The sequence below is a fragment of the Thamnophis sirtalis genome, unplaced genomic scaffold (assembly GCF_051295495.1).
Source record: "Thamnophis sirtalis isolate CommonGarterSnake01/CBP01778 unplaced genomic scaffold, rThaSir2_p1.2 scaffold_7, whole genome shotgun sequence".
Lineage (NCBI taxonomy): Eukaryota > Metazoa > Chordata > Lepidosauria > Squamata > Natricidae > Thamnophis > Thamnophis sirtalis.
This window is the reverse complement of record NW_028261387.1, coordinates 23,180,651-23,198,576: the sequence shown is the minus strand read 5'-3', so window position 1 is coordinate 23,198,576 and position 17,926 is coordinate 23,180,651. Positions and strand designations below refer to the sequence as shown.

The window sequence follows — 17,926 nt, the reverse complement described above, 5'->3', positions numbered from 1 at the left end:
AAAGCCGAGAATGCAATGTCTTCACTTCTAGCTGCATCCAGAGGCTTCCCCACCCAACTGTAGTTCCAGTCCTCTGATTAATACATTGCCAGGATCATTCATGGAACACAAAGCAGGAGATAAAGTTCTTCACCACTTCATCAAAACCCTCAATATTGTCCTTATTCAGCCTTCACATTTAAGGCTGCAACATCCATCTTGCCAGCCAATAGCCAGAGCTGTGGGGGAGGCCAGGAATGGCAGCCTTTCTCAATGCAATGGATGCGTTGCTTCTTGCTGTCCAAGACTTTTTAGGATCATGATTAATTCAGAGACAGATGACCATCAGGATAAATGCATTCTTCTCCTTCCTCTCCCCCTTCCCCCCACCATCTTCCAATAAATGATGTTACTTGTTGAAGTTTCTTTGGAAATAGCCGGAGGCGAATTTTTCATAGGGAAATGCACTCCAACTCCGGCCGAACAATGAACCTCCCTCACTCTAACACTGCGGGAACCGGTGAGATGTGGTGGAAGGAATCCGCTTCGCACGGGGCTCTTTCCTACCCAGCCCCCGCGTTCCCTCCCTTCCTCTCTCCTATTGATCCCGGAGGATGGGAAGGCGGCATTCCAACCAGCGATCGATCCGGCGTGGCAGCGCCAACCGCCGGTGTCCTTCGCCAAGTTTGCCAGTCCTTCGACCCGAGGACTAACCCGGGAACCGGGAGACGCGCCTCGCTCCTGCGCCAATCGGACGCCGGGACCGGACCAGCATTATGGCGGGATAGGGCTGCTGCCGTGTCTCCACCCATCGCGGTGTGATGCGACGCTCCGGCCAGCCAACCCGAGCCGAGCGTCCCCGCCTTAAGGCATTAGTTGATCCTGCCACCCAGAGGTAGCCGGTAAAGGAGCAACTCGCCGCGGTATTGCGCCAGCCGAGTCCGAGAGCGCTGCCCAGATCACTCGATCGCTCGCTCATTCACTCGCTTCCCCATCCGATCCTCCGGCCGCCGTCCAGTCGCCTTTTCGCGGGAGAGGAGCACCTGTCGCGGGCAGAATGGAAGATGTGAAAGAGAGCCGCTCGGGTTTCCTGCCGCCTTTTAAGCACTTCGCCACGCAGGCGATCCACGTGGGGCAAGAACCCGAACAATGGAGCTCGCTGGCCGTGGTGCCCCCCATTTCTCTCGCGACCACCTTCAAGCAGCGGGCGCCCGGGCAGCACAGCGTAAGTGAGGATGGAGGGTGTGTGTGTGTGGTGGGGAAAGACTGGCCGGCGATGCCCGGGGGTGGGGGAGGGAGGGAGATGGGCCGTTTTCTCTCCCTTTTAGCCGACTGTGGTTGAACCCGCGGAGACTTGCGACATCTCGAAAGCCAGGCAAGGCACCTTCCGTGGATTACATGTGGTGAGGTTTTTTTTTCTTTTCTTTTTTCCGGCCAACGCATCACTAAAGCACACTCCTGCCTCAAGCGCCTGCATCTGTTCCTCTAAGGGGAATTGCACAATATGTGCTCCCAGAGTAGCTGCCGTCCGAATCTCTTCTCAAGCCTCTGGTATTAGTTTTCTAAAGCTATATTTTCGGTCCCTGTTCCTGCGATCTTCCTCAGAAGGCTCCAGTGTTGTTGTTTTTATTTTTTTTAAAAAAGAGGCAAGGTGGAACATATGTTTGAGCCTCTTATATTCTGGCTCATTAAAATACAGAGTCACGGTTGTCCATTCTAAAAATCACAGAGCAACTAAGGATAGGAGGGGAAAGAAAGATGATTGGGTGTGTGTGCAAAATGTTAATGATAGTAGCTGGTCTACTCATTTTTGTCAAGTCACTGGGCAGTCTAAAGGCCAAAATAGGGGATCGTTTGTGTGTGTGTGTGAGAGAGAGAGGGGGGGGGGAGGAGAGAAAGAAAGAGAAAGAGAGTGGGGGAGGAGAGGAAGTGCAATAGCCCTATTATATTATTCTGCTTTCAGTTAGTCCTTTTGGTCGTCTTGATAAAAATGAGCAATCTGTTTTCTTCTCCAATCCTGGAGCCACACTGTAAAACAACAATATTTCCAGAGTTCAGGACATAAATACCATTAATTAATTCTAACACAGAATCTGATTCTGTGTTAGAAAAGCATCCTAACAACAGGAATAGTTCTTAGTGGGACTTATGCAGAATACTGGCTGGAATGCAGTAGCCGTCTGCTAGTGATGCTATAATTTTTGTTTTCTATGGCCTCTTCTAGTACTATAATTCTCTAGGAATAAAATACTTCATGACAGTTGACATGTTCACATTTAAAGAAAAGACTAAATTGAGATCCAGAATGGAAACCAGGGGGAAAGAGGTAAATTTTGCCAAACAACAAAGAAAGAGGATGTATCTCAACTGCATATGTGGGATTTGTTTCAAAATAAAATCCCTTAGGTGTGGTCTGTAGGTTGTTTTTCTTTTTGGGAATTGACACTGCTTGTCCATATGGCAAATTTTTCAGACTTTTGCAATGTAGGGCATGCCCTATTATTCTCCCAACTGTTTAAAAAAAAATTCCAGTAGAGAAATAAGTTAGACTTTCAAGACACGAAAAGTTGGACTTTCAGCTGCCTTTTATTGGGGTTAAAATCCCAAAGCCTACTTGAATTTGCAGCTGGTATATTTGTGCAGCTAAGCCTGGCCTACTAACTGCATTCATTTTTGGAGATCTTAGAACTGGACATTGTAACACATGCTTGAATTATATCCCATTTCAAATCCTGCTCTGCTTTTCAAATGCATTCAGCTGAACCCAACTATTGCAGACTACTGGCCTCTGGCCAAGCCCAATTATAGGAGCATGTAACTCTTATGTAACAACTATCCATTTCTGTGGAGAGTTTAAAGGCGTTACTATGACCTTTAAGATCTAGTTTGGGAACCAGCTCTTCAAGAAGCCACATTTGTATCTGCTGGGATTTAAGTTTCTCTTGTGAAGATCTTATGTGTCTCATATCGATCAGCGATATACAGTATTTGATGAAACCATGGGGGGGGGAGGGGACTCAGATCTTGCTGGTGGTATCCAGACTTATTGTTTGTTTGCTTGGTAGAAATACAAAATTTTCAAAATACATTCTAAATTTTCTTTAGATTGACATTGATGTTCAAGATGGCTTGTTTTAAACATTTTAAATAATGTTTTTTTTAAAAAAGTTCATTCCTAGTTCCATGTTATAAAAAAACATAGTGAAACGTCCAACTCATTATATAAATGATATTCGAATTTGTACAGTTAAAGCATTTAATTGGTGTCGAAATTCTGGAATCTGAACATAGTTCTGAGTAATTTGAAGGAAATGCTCACTTTAACTCAGAAAACACTTAAGGGCAGGACAAAACAAACTCACCTTGCTATTCTCTCTATTCACTAAAACCTGAACATTACATAAATAATTAGGACCTATCCAAAATACTGTTTTAGTTAATCACATGGCAAAAATATCATGTTAGGTAAAATTGGCATGGCAATTACTTTAAAGCTTTTACATGCCCAAACTTCTTTCCTTGGTTTTACTTCAGCAATTTAAGATATGCTTAATGTCCAAGAAGACATTTAATACACAACTAGTTAATCTATTAATGTTTATCCAGGAAAGTGCTGTTAAAGCTAAAACTAAAGAACAGTATAAAATAAACTTTCCTTGACATTTCTGCATTTTTATGTACAGTACAGTAATACCTTATTACCTTAATTTTTTTCTGCCTCCTGGCTAATTTGTAACATATTACATTATTACAGTTGTGCAGAAGATGTATTGAAGCTTGTGAACAAACAATTCTGATGCAAGAATGATTGTAGAGATAATTTATATAATAAATTATATTTATTTAAGCTATAATGCAGGAAACAACATAAAAATAGATACAAAGATAAACTATACAGGGTTTTTGTTTTGTTTTACATCTGTAACCAATTAAGCGAATTGGCTACAGAATTACAAAAATGCAAGAAGTTCATTTTACTTAACATTATCTTGCAAAGTACAGTAGACTAATATGCATGAAGTTTATGAGAAGTTTATTATTTTTGTTTTTAAAATAGAGGACATGAGGAAAAGCATTTGTGTATTTATGAGACCCTTTTAGCTTATTTATTTATTTACTAAACTTATATGGCTGCTTATCTTATACAATGACTCTAGATGGCTCATAACAATCCATAAAACATGTTCAAAACTAAGATCCCCTTCTTATATGATATGTGAACCATTGTGGCTTAGTCAATAAGCTCTGTAAAAACAAGCAATGGCTTAGCACGGGGGTGTCAGACTCAAGGCCCACAACTGGATCCGGCCCATAAGATACTTAGATCTGGTCTGCGAGACCGCCCTGGAAACAGCAAAGGACCAGCCCGCGGTGCCTCTGCCAGCGGAAACAGAGATTGGGAGGGCCACAGCTCCATTTTTGCTGGCAAAGGGCTCAGGCTACCACAGGGGCCTCCGATATGAGTGACATTGAACTGGCCACGTCCACCCGACCTCCCCAAGGTCAAAAACAACCCTGATGCAGCCCTTAATGAAATTGAGTTTGACACCTCTGGCTTAGCATGATTCAGGAACCCAAGTAAGGGTAGCGTATTCTTGACATGTGAGTAATCTAACATTGAATCCTTAAAGAAGGCTGCTCACCCATCAGTCTCTAACTCAGATCAATTGTGGATTCATTTGTACAAAAATATTTTTATTTCTCAAAACTTAATTCACATACATGATTGGTCTCTTAAGTATATCGTTGGATGGAAAGTTCAGTAAACTTTTATAAATTTCACACAAATTGCACCAATGTTTGGTAGAGAAGTTTGACATTCTGTGTCCTCTTTTTCTTAGGGCTTTGAATATAGCCGCTGTGGAAATCCTACCCGTGACTGCTTGGAAAAGTCTGTGGCAGCACTAGATGGTGGCAAATACTGTGAGTTATCAATATTTCTAAAACGAATATTAATGATTATATTCTGGAATGAAGACTAGCTTCCTAGGAAATTAACCTATTTAAATTTGAAACTTAGTTATAATCGGTTCTGACAATATGCAGGAGCATCATTTTATCTGTTTTGTTAAACCATATCTTGTTCTGAGATATTGATATCTGTATTAATCCATGTCTCCGGACTTAATATAATGGCTACAACGTTTGGTTGTACTTAAATGTCTTGAGTCAATTTATGGGAGAAAGCTTCTACATTCTTATCCAACAAACAGGTATTCAGAGACACAGGTGATAGTACGTATTTGCTGTAATGTTTAAATATATTGAAAAAAACCTTTTTATTAATTAATCAAATTTCATTTGTTTCTCTTTTTACTTCAGGTTTAGCATATGCTTCTGGATTAGCAGCAACTTTGAACATTGCTCACTTACTGAAGGCAGGAGATACTGTTATTTGTACAGACGATGTCTATGGCGGTAAGAAGTATAGCAGCAGCATGTGTTTTAAGCATTTTTGGATGATAACTCTTCGGTTGGTGCACCAAAGTGATTTAATCACATTTAAATGCACATCTGATATAATGGTGACTGCATTATGAAGAACAGCTTCATGATAAACAGCCACACTACTTCCAATATCAGCAGTGGAGATGTTTTTATCATTTCACATGCAATATATTTTAGACCAGAGGTCCCCAACCTTTAGGCCACTGGCCCGTGGCCCATTCAGAATTGGGTTGCACCAGTGGTGACTGAGCACACATGAATGCGCAGTTTCATGCGTGTGAGTGGCAGGCCCTGGTGCATGCAGCCCCACTCACGCAAGCAGCAGGCATGTGCAGCCCCACTCATGTGAGCGGCATGCATCCGCCACTCACACAAATGAAGCTGTGTGCAACCCTAATGCTCACACAAAACCACCATCCCTTTTTCTCCCCCACCTTGCCAGGCTGTCAACCTGGAAAGGTTGGGGAAAGCTGTTTTAGACAGAGGGATTTGCTCAGTCAATTGTAGATATCAACAGATGGTCTTGCAGTTTGCCCCTTAGTTTCACCAAATTCATGAATGGCACTATTTATCCTTTTTATGTTGCTTATATGCCTTATAAGCTATAGTAGAACCTAACCTAACTTAAATTATACTGGGAATTTACACTAAGAAGTCATGTATTTAATTTACTTTCTTATCTAATCTTTCTCTAGACTGGAAAACTATGGTTTGTGCTTGTCTCCCAACTAAGAGGGGAGCTGGTTTGGATGACAGGTAGAAACCATTCTTTGCTGGTTTGGTTGAATTACCAGGAAAAAAAAACTCTGTTTCTGAATAAAGGAAGGGAAAAGCCCATGAATCCAGAGTATATGTAACAATAAGCATGTTTGGCATTGCTGCTTGAAAGCATTTGAAAAAATTGCTTTTGTTATGTGTACATTTGGGGGTGGGGGAATTACTGAAAGCATTTATGTCAATATATTTACATGCTATTGAATCTAATAATGCTGATCTGCAACCTTTCTTTCAACTAACCTAGGTGTGAGAAATCTACTTTTAAGATTGGAATTATGGCCCTACATATTCTTCCGGTTCTCCCGAACCAGTAGTAAAAAAATGCTACCAGTTTGGGTGAACTGGTAGTTCCATCGATCAGCTGTGTGACAAACAGCTGTGCTGTGTGATTTATCCTGCTTCCTAGCGAATCTAAATTGTGTGGCACAGCGCCCCCCGCTCCTTGCTGTTCTCCTTTTTCAGCGCTGTGTGGTAGCACCTGCGCGCAAAATGCGTGTTTGACGTGCATGTGCTGAAGCAAACTGGTAGCAGACTTCAGAGCATTTCATCTCTGGTTTAGTGTCAAATGACAAAAAGAAGGGAAGAGATATGGAGCAGTGATGTATTCCCAGAGTTTGGGAGAGAGTGGTCAGGCCCAGCAGCCTGGCAGATGAGAGAGTCATTGGGGTTCTGAGTGTTACAAATGCAGAGCACTTTGGCTGCTCAGTGCTGTTCCAAAAGGTTGCTCTTCTATGTCCCATTATAAGTTTAAAGACTGGAGCATTCCTAGCAATCAACACCCTTACTTGCCCTACATTTTATAAATGATCAAACTCAATTTGTCTGCAATTTTTCCCCTCTGGAAATCAGAACAATTTCTACACAATTTTTAACATAGTGCGGGCAATGCATTAAACTAGACAAGGAGGGAATTCGGACATAAAATGGCAGAAATACAGTTTTATTCTGAAGCTTTATATTTGCTCTTGAAAGAAAAATATCTTGTACTTCATAGGCAGGAATTACAGACCTACTTTTGCATTGGCTGAAGATGCAGGTCACTTCTTTTTAATGGGGATCTCTGAACTGCTGACCTTTCTGCTACTTATGCGTAGAATTTCTAGAACAGCAGCCAAGATGAGTTTAGTTATAAACAAAATAGGGTATCCACTTACTTCAAAGGATTAGCCATGTAACGTATGCCCAACGACAGAGCGTCTCACATAGCAATAGGAGAAGGAAAACATGTTTCCTCAAAAGCAAGTAATATGTTGGATCAATGCCCCCATTTAAACTTTGCTTCCTTTTTTAAAAAAAATCAGATAAAGATACTAATAATCTGTTTTTTAAAGTACTGAAAAATATATACAATGAAACAGCAAACTATAAATCCACATCAGAATTGTGGTTTTTTTCTCCCTTTCTGGAACTCAATGTAATAAGGCATTTTCAACACACATTGTGTGTAATGAAGGGGATTGGGATTTTTTTTAAAAGGGAGAATCCACCAGGAAGAGTTCGTCTCCTTCTTAATATACTATTAAAAATGACCAAAGTTTCTTTAATGGTTTATTTTCAGTATACATAAGTGCTAGTTTTTTCAGTTAACCTTATTGGGAGGTTAAAAATATATGGGTCAACTCATATACTGTACACTTTCTAGAGTGCATTGGGATCTTTTTCCCAGAAAGCATAAATAGGCTTCTAGCTTTGAAAATATTTTTTCTGGGTATGCTTGCTGATATCATGGCGTGCAGACTGGAGCATTTGATACTCTGTATTGGAACACAGTCAAATTGATGAAAGGTTCCCAGCAACTGTAAAGTTGTTTACAAAAGTTTCAGTAGTCCAAGTACTGTATTTTTCAGATTATAAGATGCACCTAACTATAAGACGGATCTAAATTTAAAAGAGGAAAAGAACAAAAAAAAGGTTTTTTTGCCTCTGGGCGCCGCATTTTTAGTTCTTTTTTCAGGCTTTTTCAGGCCCCTTTTTGAGGCCATTTTCAAGGCTTTTTTTGAGCTGTTTTTGAGGCTTTTTAAAGGCCATTTTTTCCAAAATATGGCCCAAGAAACCCTCAAAAGCAATCCAAAAAAGTCTCAAAAATGCCCCCCCCCCAAGCCTCAAAAATGGGCCAAAAAGCCTCAAAAACAGGCTGAAAAAGGCCTGGAAATGGGGTGTGCAGAGGCCAAAAAATGGATGGTGGATGGCGGGACTTTGGCAATATTCGGTCTATAAGATGCACAGACATTTTCACCCCCTTCTGGGTGACAAAAAGGTGCGTCTTATAGTCCAAAATATGGTAGTTTTTTCTACACACGCACCAGTGGTTGGATTCAAATAATTTAACAACCGGTTCTCTGCCCTGATGACCAGCTGGGTAGGCGGGGATCAACGGTCATGTGACTGGGTGGGCGTGGCCAACTCAACGTCACTCAGGTCGATGGGTGCTTCACCTTAGCTGTTACAATGTAACAAGGGGTTAACCGAAGAGGCAGTTTCTGTAAGCAGGGTAATAAAGATTAGGCTAGAAACAACACCAGAATGTTTCCTTCCTGCCTTCCTTACAGGGTTAGCCCTGTAAAGTGGGAAAAAACAGAATAAGATTTCTTCCAGCAACCAGTTCTCCGAACTGCTTAGAAAGTTAAGAATTGGTTCTCCCGAATAGGTACGAACTGGCTGAATCCCACCACTGACAAACACACACGCACAGACACACACACACATGGAGGGGGAGGGAGGGAGAGAGAGAGAAATATGGAGATTATGATCTTAACTTTAGGACCCCAAAAGTTTTCTGTTAGGACTATGGCCAAACATTTCAATTCCCTTTTGTGTTTTGGGTGTCTTAAATCTTCCAGGTGCTCATGATGTTTGCTTCTTCTCTTAAAATAGTTGAGCTTGCCTTTTGAAAAAGGGCATTTTTAGAGTGCAGCCCTCTATATATGGAAGACAAAGCTTGGTTCATTCTTTCATCCTATGGAAATTGCCTATCTCTGTTCTGCATATTGAATAATATTGCCAATATTTCGGATGCTAAGAAACATGGTGGTTACAGAAGAAACACATAACCCTTCTAAGGGAAGGTTCAAAATATAGTCTGGCATTGGCTTCACCAACCTTCCAGGATCTCAGGAAAGCTTTCCTAGCATCTTTTCCTGAATTCTTGTTAAATGGAGATGCCAGAAGTTGAATCCATGATCTTTTACAGGTGATATTCTACTAACTCAGTATTTTTCTCTCTGGCACAACGTTTCTTCTGTGTTGCAATCTGCAGAGTTCCTGCACCGAGCAACAGGATAGCTCTTGAAACTTTTTTAAAAGAAGGCAGAGTAGAAATATGTTAATAAGTTGTTGTTGTTGTTGTTGTTATTATTCAAATGGGCAGCCATTGCAGATAAAATCATCAACACTGTTTAACATGAGTACTATATGAATTGCTGATAGTACTGAAGACGACATCCTTTCCAAAAGAGTGAAATATATAGAGAGTTTAGTGGCACATTCGCCTAATGACATTAATGAAAACAAGTCTTTTCTTTCCCTCTTAGGTACAAATAGATATTTTCGAAGAATTGCAACAAATATGGGTCTAAAGGCTGTTTTTGTTGACTGCACCAAACTGGAATGCCTTGAGGCTGCAATTACACCAGAGACCAAGGTAATAAAATAACATTCCCAGCATGACTGTATGGCAGACTAGAATTTCCTGCAATATATACAACATTGGGTTGTGTTGCCTTTTTTGCTAAACACGAAAGACATCTATATAACATAACTCTGATCTCATGCATATGTGATTCAGCCTGCCTCCAGCCATCAACTTGGAGAGGGTGAATTTATTTAGGGACAGAATGTTCAGGAAGGACAATTTCCTACAGATATATGTGTACCAGGAATGGCTATAGCTCATGGATGTGGAACAGATGTTATTCTTCCAATTCTCAGAGCAGCTCCAAAGATTTTGTATCATGCATGAATAGGGCTTATGTTTGATCAGAGCAAAAATGTTGAGAGAGATTAAGATGATATACAGGTAGCCTTCAACTTACAGCAGTTCATTTAGTGACTAATGAAGTTAAAACAGCACTGAAAAGCATGATCTATGACCATTTTTCACACTTACGACCATTGCAGCATCTCCATGGTCACGTGATCAAAGATTGGATGCTATGATAGTTGTAGTGCCCTGGGATCATGTGATCACCTTTTGCAAAGTAAATTTAACAATTGACATCTTTGCCAATATTGGTGGGTACAGTACAAGCTTGAGAACATTTATTTGTCAAGCTAGAAGACTCTTAGCTTATTCTCCTATGCACTGCTTGGAGTGTGGGTTAACTTTGTCCATTAGCCTAGAGACTGAGTTACATAATTGTTGACCACGCCTCCCCTGACCGGGATGGTTCAGTTTTTTAACTCAGACCAGCCTTAAAGAGACACAAAAATTTTTTCTCCTCTAGGTTAATGGAAAAATCAACTCATTTTCTTGATTCCTTGCTGTCTTTTTACTTAAATGAGGTTTGTAATGCTTGTGTGGACTGGAAGAGGATCGCACTTCCTAGTGACTTTAGTGGTTGCAGGAAGGACGCCGTTGGCTCGTACGTGCCGAAGTGTCCATATTTGGAGTCAGGCGAGAGTCGGTGTGCCGATCTCTGCCTTGATCTGGAGCCGCAGTCAGAGTCGGTTCGCTGCTCTCAGCGTGGGGCCCAGCACCCGCTGTCCTGTTCCGGAGCTCTGTCTTTGTGCGCTGAGCGGCGATGGGATTCCGCTATCGGCAGGCGCGGACTTGAGCCCTTCCCAGGAAATGCATTGTTGCGGCGCTTGAGAACTTGTCGAGCACCGGAGAGCTTAAATCGCACTGTTGGGGCTGAGCATTCCGTCTCCATCCTCCCCTACTTGGGTGAGTAAGACAGCGGCCATTTTGTGGGCAGATTTGAATTTCACACTGAATTGAGCCCTAGCGCCGACCAATCCAGCAGTTGGATTTTCGCGCTGAAACAAGAGGCGACATGAGTGGAGCTTGCCTTTGCCCTGCTAGTCAGAGTGAGTCAGCATGTGACAGAGGTCGGTTCGCCGCCAGCATTTAGCGCCATCTGCTCACAAATCTGAGGTTTGCCCTGGTTTTCAACATGCTTGAGCCGTTTGAATCACTCTGGTCTGCCCTCTCAGTGATTACGCTGATAGCATGGTAAAATGCAAGGAGAAGGCCAAGGCTCCGGCCTTAGCTTCCGGGCCTGCCACCAGATCACCTCCTATATTGGTGGCCGAGCACCAATCACCTATTCCTTCAGTTCCCTCAGTGGGAATTCAGGGCTGGTCTCCCAATCTGCCCACAACATTGGGGAGGGATGTGGACGAAGAGATCTCTGGGCCCCAGTCTACTCCTGTTCTACCTCCTAGGGAACTGGCCACGTGCCAGACAGCCCCACACTCAGGGCCCATGGCCACATTCACGCCCACTGCAGCAGGCCTGAGACTCAGGGATGGGCCCGAGTATGATCTGCCCCCAGAGCTACATGATTTGATTTCTGCAACCATATCCCAAAGGGTGGATGAGGAATTGAAGCGCAGGATTCAGCACCCCCTTTCTATTAATGTGGCCGGGGATCTGTCCATTTCACAAGCTGATCCTTCTTCGCCTCTGCCTTCAGCGTACAGTGAAGGCTCCATTCTAGGTGAGGAGGAAGACCATGTGGCCCTAGAATTATCAGATGATGATGGCCCAGCACAAGACATGCCAGCTTTTTCCAGTTTGTTTAGGCCTCCCTTATTCAAGTCCCTTTTATATAGGGCCAAGGCAACTATCAACATGGGTAGTGCTACCACTCAAGCTAGCACGGCTATGGGACTCGATTCCACTGACTGTTATTTTGCTGAGCAAGTGCAGGAACAAGATGTCATCCCCACTCCCAAGCTATTTCTGGATGTTATTCAGAAACAGTGGGCCCAACCAACTGGCGTACCCCCCCCCCCCAGTAATGGGAACAGGAAGCTTTACGCTTCCACACCAGAACTGGAAAACTACCTTCAGTTCCTGACTGTGGACCCCCCACTAGCAGCACTGGCCTCCCCGGCTTTGATTCCCTCTGAGATTTCGGAGGGTCTTAAGACCGAGGACAGGAAGGCCGAACTGGTCCTCCACAAGACGCATCAGGCAGCGGCCTGGGCGTTACGAGCAGCCACAGCAGCATCTTTTCTTAACAGAACTTCACTGGTTTGGTTACAGCAGCTGCAGGCTAGGCTCCCTCCAGAGGACCTGGGCCTCCATCAGGACTTAAACAAGTTGGTGGCTGCCCTGGAGTTCTCTTCGGATGCCACGCTTAATGCGGCCAAGTTTGCCTGTCGTGCGGTGGTTTCTAAAGTGGCATCCTGTAGGCTCCTCTGGCTTCGCCACTGGCAAGCTGATCTGCGTTACAAGTGGTATTTGACCTCTACCCCTTTCAAAGGAGGCCCTCTGTTTGGAGCAGCATTAGATCCTATTTTGATCAAAAATAGGAACAAGCGCAGTGACAGGAGGCACCAACCATATCACAGAAGGCAGCCCTTTCGGGCTGGGGACTCTGGGTACACCAAGGCCCCCTATGTTGTCCCCTACACCAGGCCATTCCAACAGACTCAGGACAGAGGCCTGGATTGCTCCGGGTCAAGAGACAGAGGTTGCCAGCAGGGTCAACAACAGCAGGCCCAGTGGCCATTTTGTGGGAGCAGCAACCAATCCTTCTGCAGGTACAGATGACTCACAGAGGGTGGGGCCTATTGGAGGGCAACTCACCTTGTTCGCCTCTCAATGGGCGGAAACCACCTCTGACACGTGGGCTCTTCGGATGGTGAGGCTGGGCCTCATTCTGGAGTTCTTTGCCATTCCCCCAAGACACTTCATCTGGTGCCCTGTGCCAAGATGTCAGGTAAAGAAGCACCTGATGGAGGCAGAAATCGAACATCTGATTTCCATATGCACTATAGAAAGGGTGCCTCAGGGACAGGAAGGACGAGGATTTTATTCTATTCTCTTCCTGGTTCCCAAAAGCTCGGGCGGATGGCGGGCCATTCTAGATTTGAAACGGCTCAATCTCTACTTGAAATACCAGAGGTTCAAATTGCAGTCGCTCAAGAGCATTCTTGCATGCATCAGACAGGGCGATCTACTGACCTCTGTAGACATCAAGGAGGCATACCTCCATGTACCAATACACCCGTCTCATCGGCGGTTGTTGCGGTTCCAGTTCGCCAGGCACCATTTCTAATACCGTGCCCTTCCATTCGGCCTTTCATTGGCCCCGTGGACTTTCACCAAGTTGTTGGTGGTGATAGCGGAATCCCTCCAGTCAGTTCCGGTAAGGGTCAACTGCTACCTAGATGATATCTTGATTCTATTGTCCACCCCAGAAATGGTGAGACAGGATCTGCAAACAACGATCAAGGCATTGCATATTCATAGGTTTGTCTTGAATTTCCTGAAGAGCCACTTGCTCCCGACCATGTCCCTCCTCCATCTTGGGACTGTAATCGACTCAGAGCGGTTTCTGGTGTCTCTTTCTCAGGGCAGGCGCCGAAGTCTCCAGACTCTGGTGAGTCAAGTGCAATCGCAGAGCGTTCTTCCCCTTGCTGTCCTATCTCAACTGTTGGCGAAGATGATTTCTTGCATAGACATTGTTCCATGGTCCAGGTTCCATGCACACCCTTCCAATGATTTCTACTCCCATTCCAGAGGGCTCACACCAGCCACTCACAAACCAAGGTTCGCCTTCCACCCAAGGTACAATGCTTGTTATGCTGGTGGACCTCTTCGAAGATTCTCAAGGGGTGTTCAAAGAGCCAGACCGCGTGGTGGTCATGATGGATGCAAGCTTATTCAGATGGGAAGCCCATGCCTTAGATTGGGTGGCGCAGGGTCACTGGAGTGCGCAAGAGTTGCGGAACAGCATCAATTGGTTAGAACTTTGGGTGATTCACCTGGCCCTTCACGAGTTTCAGGACCTGGTGTTGACCAACCACATGTTGGTTCTCAGGGACAATGTGGCTTCCAAGGTGCATGTAAACCGCCAGGATGACACCAGGTCCTGTGCCCTGATGCTGGAAGTGGAACGCCTTCACCACTGGGCGGCGGCTCACCTGCTATCGCTTCAGGCGGAACACATTTCAGGGACGGCCAATGTACAGGCGGATTGGCTGAGCAGAACCACAGTAGACCAGACAGAGTGGCAGCTCCACCCAACCCTATTCCAGGATCTGACTCAACTCTTTGGCCACTTCCAAGTGGACCTCTTTGCCCAGCCACACCTGTCGAGGTTCTTCACCAGGTACTATACCCCGGGAGCGGAAGGCACCAATGCCCTTCGGAGCCCCTGACCAGACGGTCTTCTCTATGCCTTCCCACCTCTTCCGCTCATGCCGGTGGTCATCCAGAGATCCTACTGGAGCAAGCGGAGGTGCTACTGGTCACACCAATGTGGCCCAGATGCTCCTGGTATGCCGACCTGGTCCATCTCTCAGTTTCCCGACCATGGAGAATACCAGATACCAGGATTCATCTTGTGCAGGGGGTTCTTATTCACTCGAACCCTCAACTGTTACAATTAGCCATGTGGCACGTGAGCGGACGATCCTGAAGCGTCAACACTTCTCTGACAAGGTCATCGCCATGATCCAGGCTGCTCGCCGCCCATCCACAAAGTGCATTTATGAAGCCACCTGGCAGACATACTGCAGGTGGTGCCGATCAGTTTCCGTGGACCCTCTTAAATCTTCTGTGCCATGAATTCTAGACTTCCTGCAATCAGGTTTGGACAAAGGGCTAACTCCCAGCACCCTACGTAGGCAAATTGCACTCTTGTCGATGGTGGTAGAAGGTGCCCCGAGCCATTCCCTTGCTCACCACCCACGGGTACGGGCCTTTCTGAAAGGCGCATCTAACCTCAAACCGCCGGTAATCCACCGTTACCCTACGTGGGACTTACCCCTGGTCCTTAGAGCTCTCACGACCGAGCCATTCGAGCCCATCCATACCATCAGCCTTAGATTGTTGACCCTCAAGACCATCTTTTTAGTGGCAATCACATCCACGAGAAAGGTCTCTGAAGTAGCAGCACTCTCTGTACGAGAAGATCTCTGTATTTTCCATCAAGACAGAGTCATATTGCGATTGGACCCCGCCTTCTTGCCAAAAGTCAACTCCGTGTTTCACAGGGCACAGGAACTCATCCTGCCTGACTTTTGTCCCAATCCATCACATCCCCGAGAATGGAAGTGGCACCATCTTGACGTTCGAAGGGTGCTCCATCGCTATGTGAAGTGCATGTCATCATTCCGGAGATCAGAGGCACTCTTCACGTCCTTCCAGCTGGCATCCATGGGTCCGAAGGTGTCATCTAACACCATTGGTTGCTGGTTGAAAGCGTGCTTTGCCCTCACTTATGAATCCCAATCTTGCATGGCACCCAGGAGCATCACTCCCCACTCCACCAGGAGTGCGGCCACCACGGCAGCATGGACAACACAGGCCTCGGTGGAGGACATCTGTCGGGCGGCAACTTGGTCATCGCCCTCGCCCTTCATCTGTCATTACAAAGTGGACATGTATGCCTCGGCTGAGGCTGCCTTTGGGCGATGCCTGGAGAGGGTTGTAGCATCATTCACGGCCCATGACCAGCCTGCGTCCCGCCCTTGAGACTTATTGCTTTGGCATGTCTCATGCTTGGATTCCCCAAGCAGCGCACAGGAGAACGACTGTTGACTTACTTGAACGGTCCTTCTATGTGCGCTGCGAGGGGAATCCAAACCCGCCCGCGGTTTTGGCTGGTCCAGGCTCTGACACTGTCTCCTCTCTCACACACTCACTGTATACTCACCTACTTACCTTTTTCGTCTGCTGATTCCTTGCTTCTCCTGGAGCAGCTGAACTTTCGTACAAAACTGAACCATACCAGTCAGGGGAGGTGTGGTCAACAATTACATAACTCAATCTCTAGGCTAATGGACAAAGTTAACCCATGCTTGGATTCCCCTCGCAGCGCACATAGAAGGACCGTTCAGGTAAGTCAACGGTCGTTCCAGATGTGATTGTTGTGTATCTCATAAGAAGTAATGCAGTTTAACAATTAACATCTTTGCCAATATTGGTAGGTAAAGTACAAGTTGGAGAATCTGTCGTGCTAGAAGACTATTTATTTTTTTAGAACTCTTTGCCCAGTGATCCTCCTCTGTCTTTGGCTCACAGCTTTGAACTTACAGCATTTTGCTAAACATTTATTTCAGTGGGAAATACAAACTGACTTTGCAGATTGCATAGAACAAGATACACTTTTTGGTTAGGTAGTTTTGACTTAATTGTGGTATGGTTTGATAGGGCAGAACATATTCTGCATGCCTGCACTTACTTATGCTTACAGTGCACCTATAAAAAAAGAAGGAATTAAGAGAGAGGAATGAAGAGAAAAACAGAAAGTCCTTATCTGATCAGAAGGAATTAAGAGAGAGGAATGAAGAGAAAGACAGAAAGTCCTTATCTGATCAGTTGGCAAACAAAGATTGCAGGCTTCTTTGATTCGAAACGAACTGATCCATTTCCTCCCAAATTGTGTAAATTGCTTTACACAAGTCAAGTCTGTTTCAGGAAAATTATAGACAGAGTTGGAATATTTAAAAGTTTCTAAATATATTTCCATGGAATCACTTGGGCTGACCAATATTAAATAATAAATTTCATTGACTTTCCTATACAGCTTAGAGAAGTAGTAACAAAATAAGGGGTTTTAGGTATGAAACAAAGAATGTTCTCAGCATTATCTTGTAGTGTTTAATGTCTTACAAAATATTAATGAAAACCAACACTGTTCTTTAAAGTGGATATTTTTCAATAATGTACATTTAATATTCTTCTCTTCCCAAACTAACAGCTTGTATGGATTGAAACTCCAACAAATCCAATGCTGAAAGTTATTGACATTCAAGGATGTGCAAACATTGTTCATAAACACAAAGGAGTTATTTTAGTAGTAGACAATACTTTTATGTCTGCATATTTCCAGGTAAGTCAATTTTGATTAGTTTGTTCCAGCTGCTTTTATTAGTGTAGTACATCTCATCTAATGAATGCTTTGCATTATTTTACTTTTATGACTCTATGATTCAATTTTTTACAAAGGGGAAAATAACAATAATACAACACCCTGGTAAACATTGCAAAATGGCAGAAGTAGGATCTGAAATTGGGTACTTAAAATGTATTGATTGATAGGCTTCTAAATCTTAACTGTTCTAAACAGCCTACATAATATACAATAAAACCATCATAATAATTACACAATTAGAATGCTATCACCAGCTGCAGCTGCAAACAACTTAAGGAATGTAAACCCATAATAAGTGAGGATAATGTTCTTCTAGCCCCGAGAGTCATTTTAAACATATTTGGATGTGAAAATGACTCTTGATTGGCCTCAAAAGGATTGGGCTGTAGGCCTCAACTAATACTTTTGGGGAAGGCATGGCATTTTGCTACTAATTATGGTCACATGTTTCACCTCACATGGTAGAACGTATCACAAAGAGCTCATATGAAAAGTGTTGGGGGGGGGGCAGATATTGGAGTCTCTTTCAACAGAAACATCAGGAGTCCCATTAATACTTGATTCTCTTTTTCAGAATGAAGCTGTAACTCTAAATACACTTTACTGAGTCAATTTCACTAGACATGCAGTGTTGGTTTTTATTTCTGAATTAAGATACAATGGCAAGACCA

At 44.1% G+C, this 17,926-nt stretch overlaps 1 protein-coding gene across 1 annotated transcript in view; it reads left to right on the top strand.

The window, feature by feature from the left end:
• Positions 1 to 876: 876 nt before the first annotated feature.
• Positions 877 to 17,926, top strand: part of CTH (cystathionine gamma-lyase) — a 31,392-nt gene continuing 14,342 nt past the window's right edge. Inside the window, exons 1-5 of the mRNA XM_014065505.2 lie at positions 877 to 1,204; positions 4,821 to 4,902; positions 5,302 to 5,397; positions 9,735 to 9,844; positions 17,082 to 17,213. Coding sequence (XP_013920980.2) covers positions 1,037 to 1,204; positions 4,821 to 4,902; positions 5,302 to 5,397; positions 9,735 to 9,844; positions 17,082 to 17,213 — 588 coding nt within the window. The 5' untranslated portion in view covers positions 877 to 1,036. The remainder of the gene's footprint in view (positions 1,205 to 4,820; positions 4,903 to 5,301; positions 5,398 to 9,734; positions 9,845 to 17,081; positions 17,214 to 17,926) is intronic.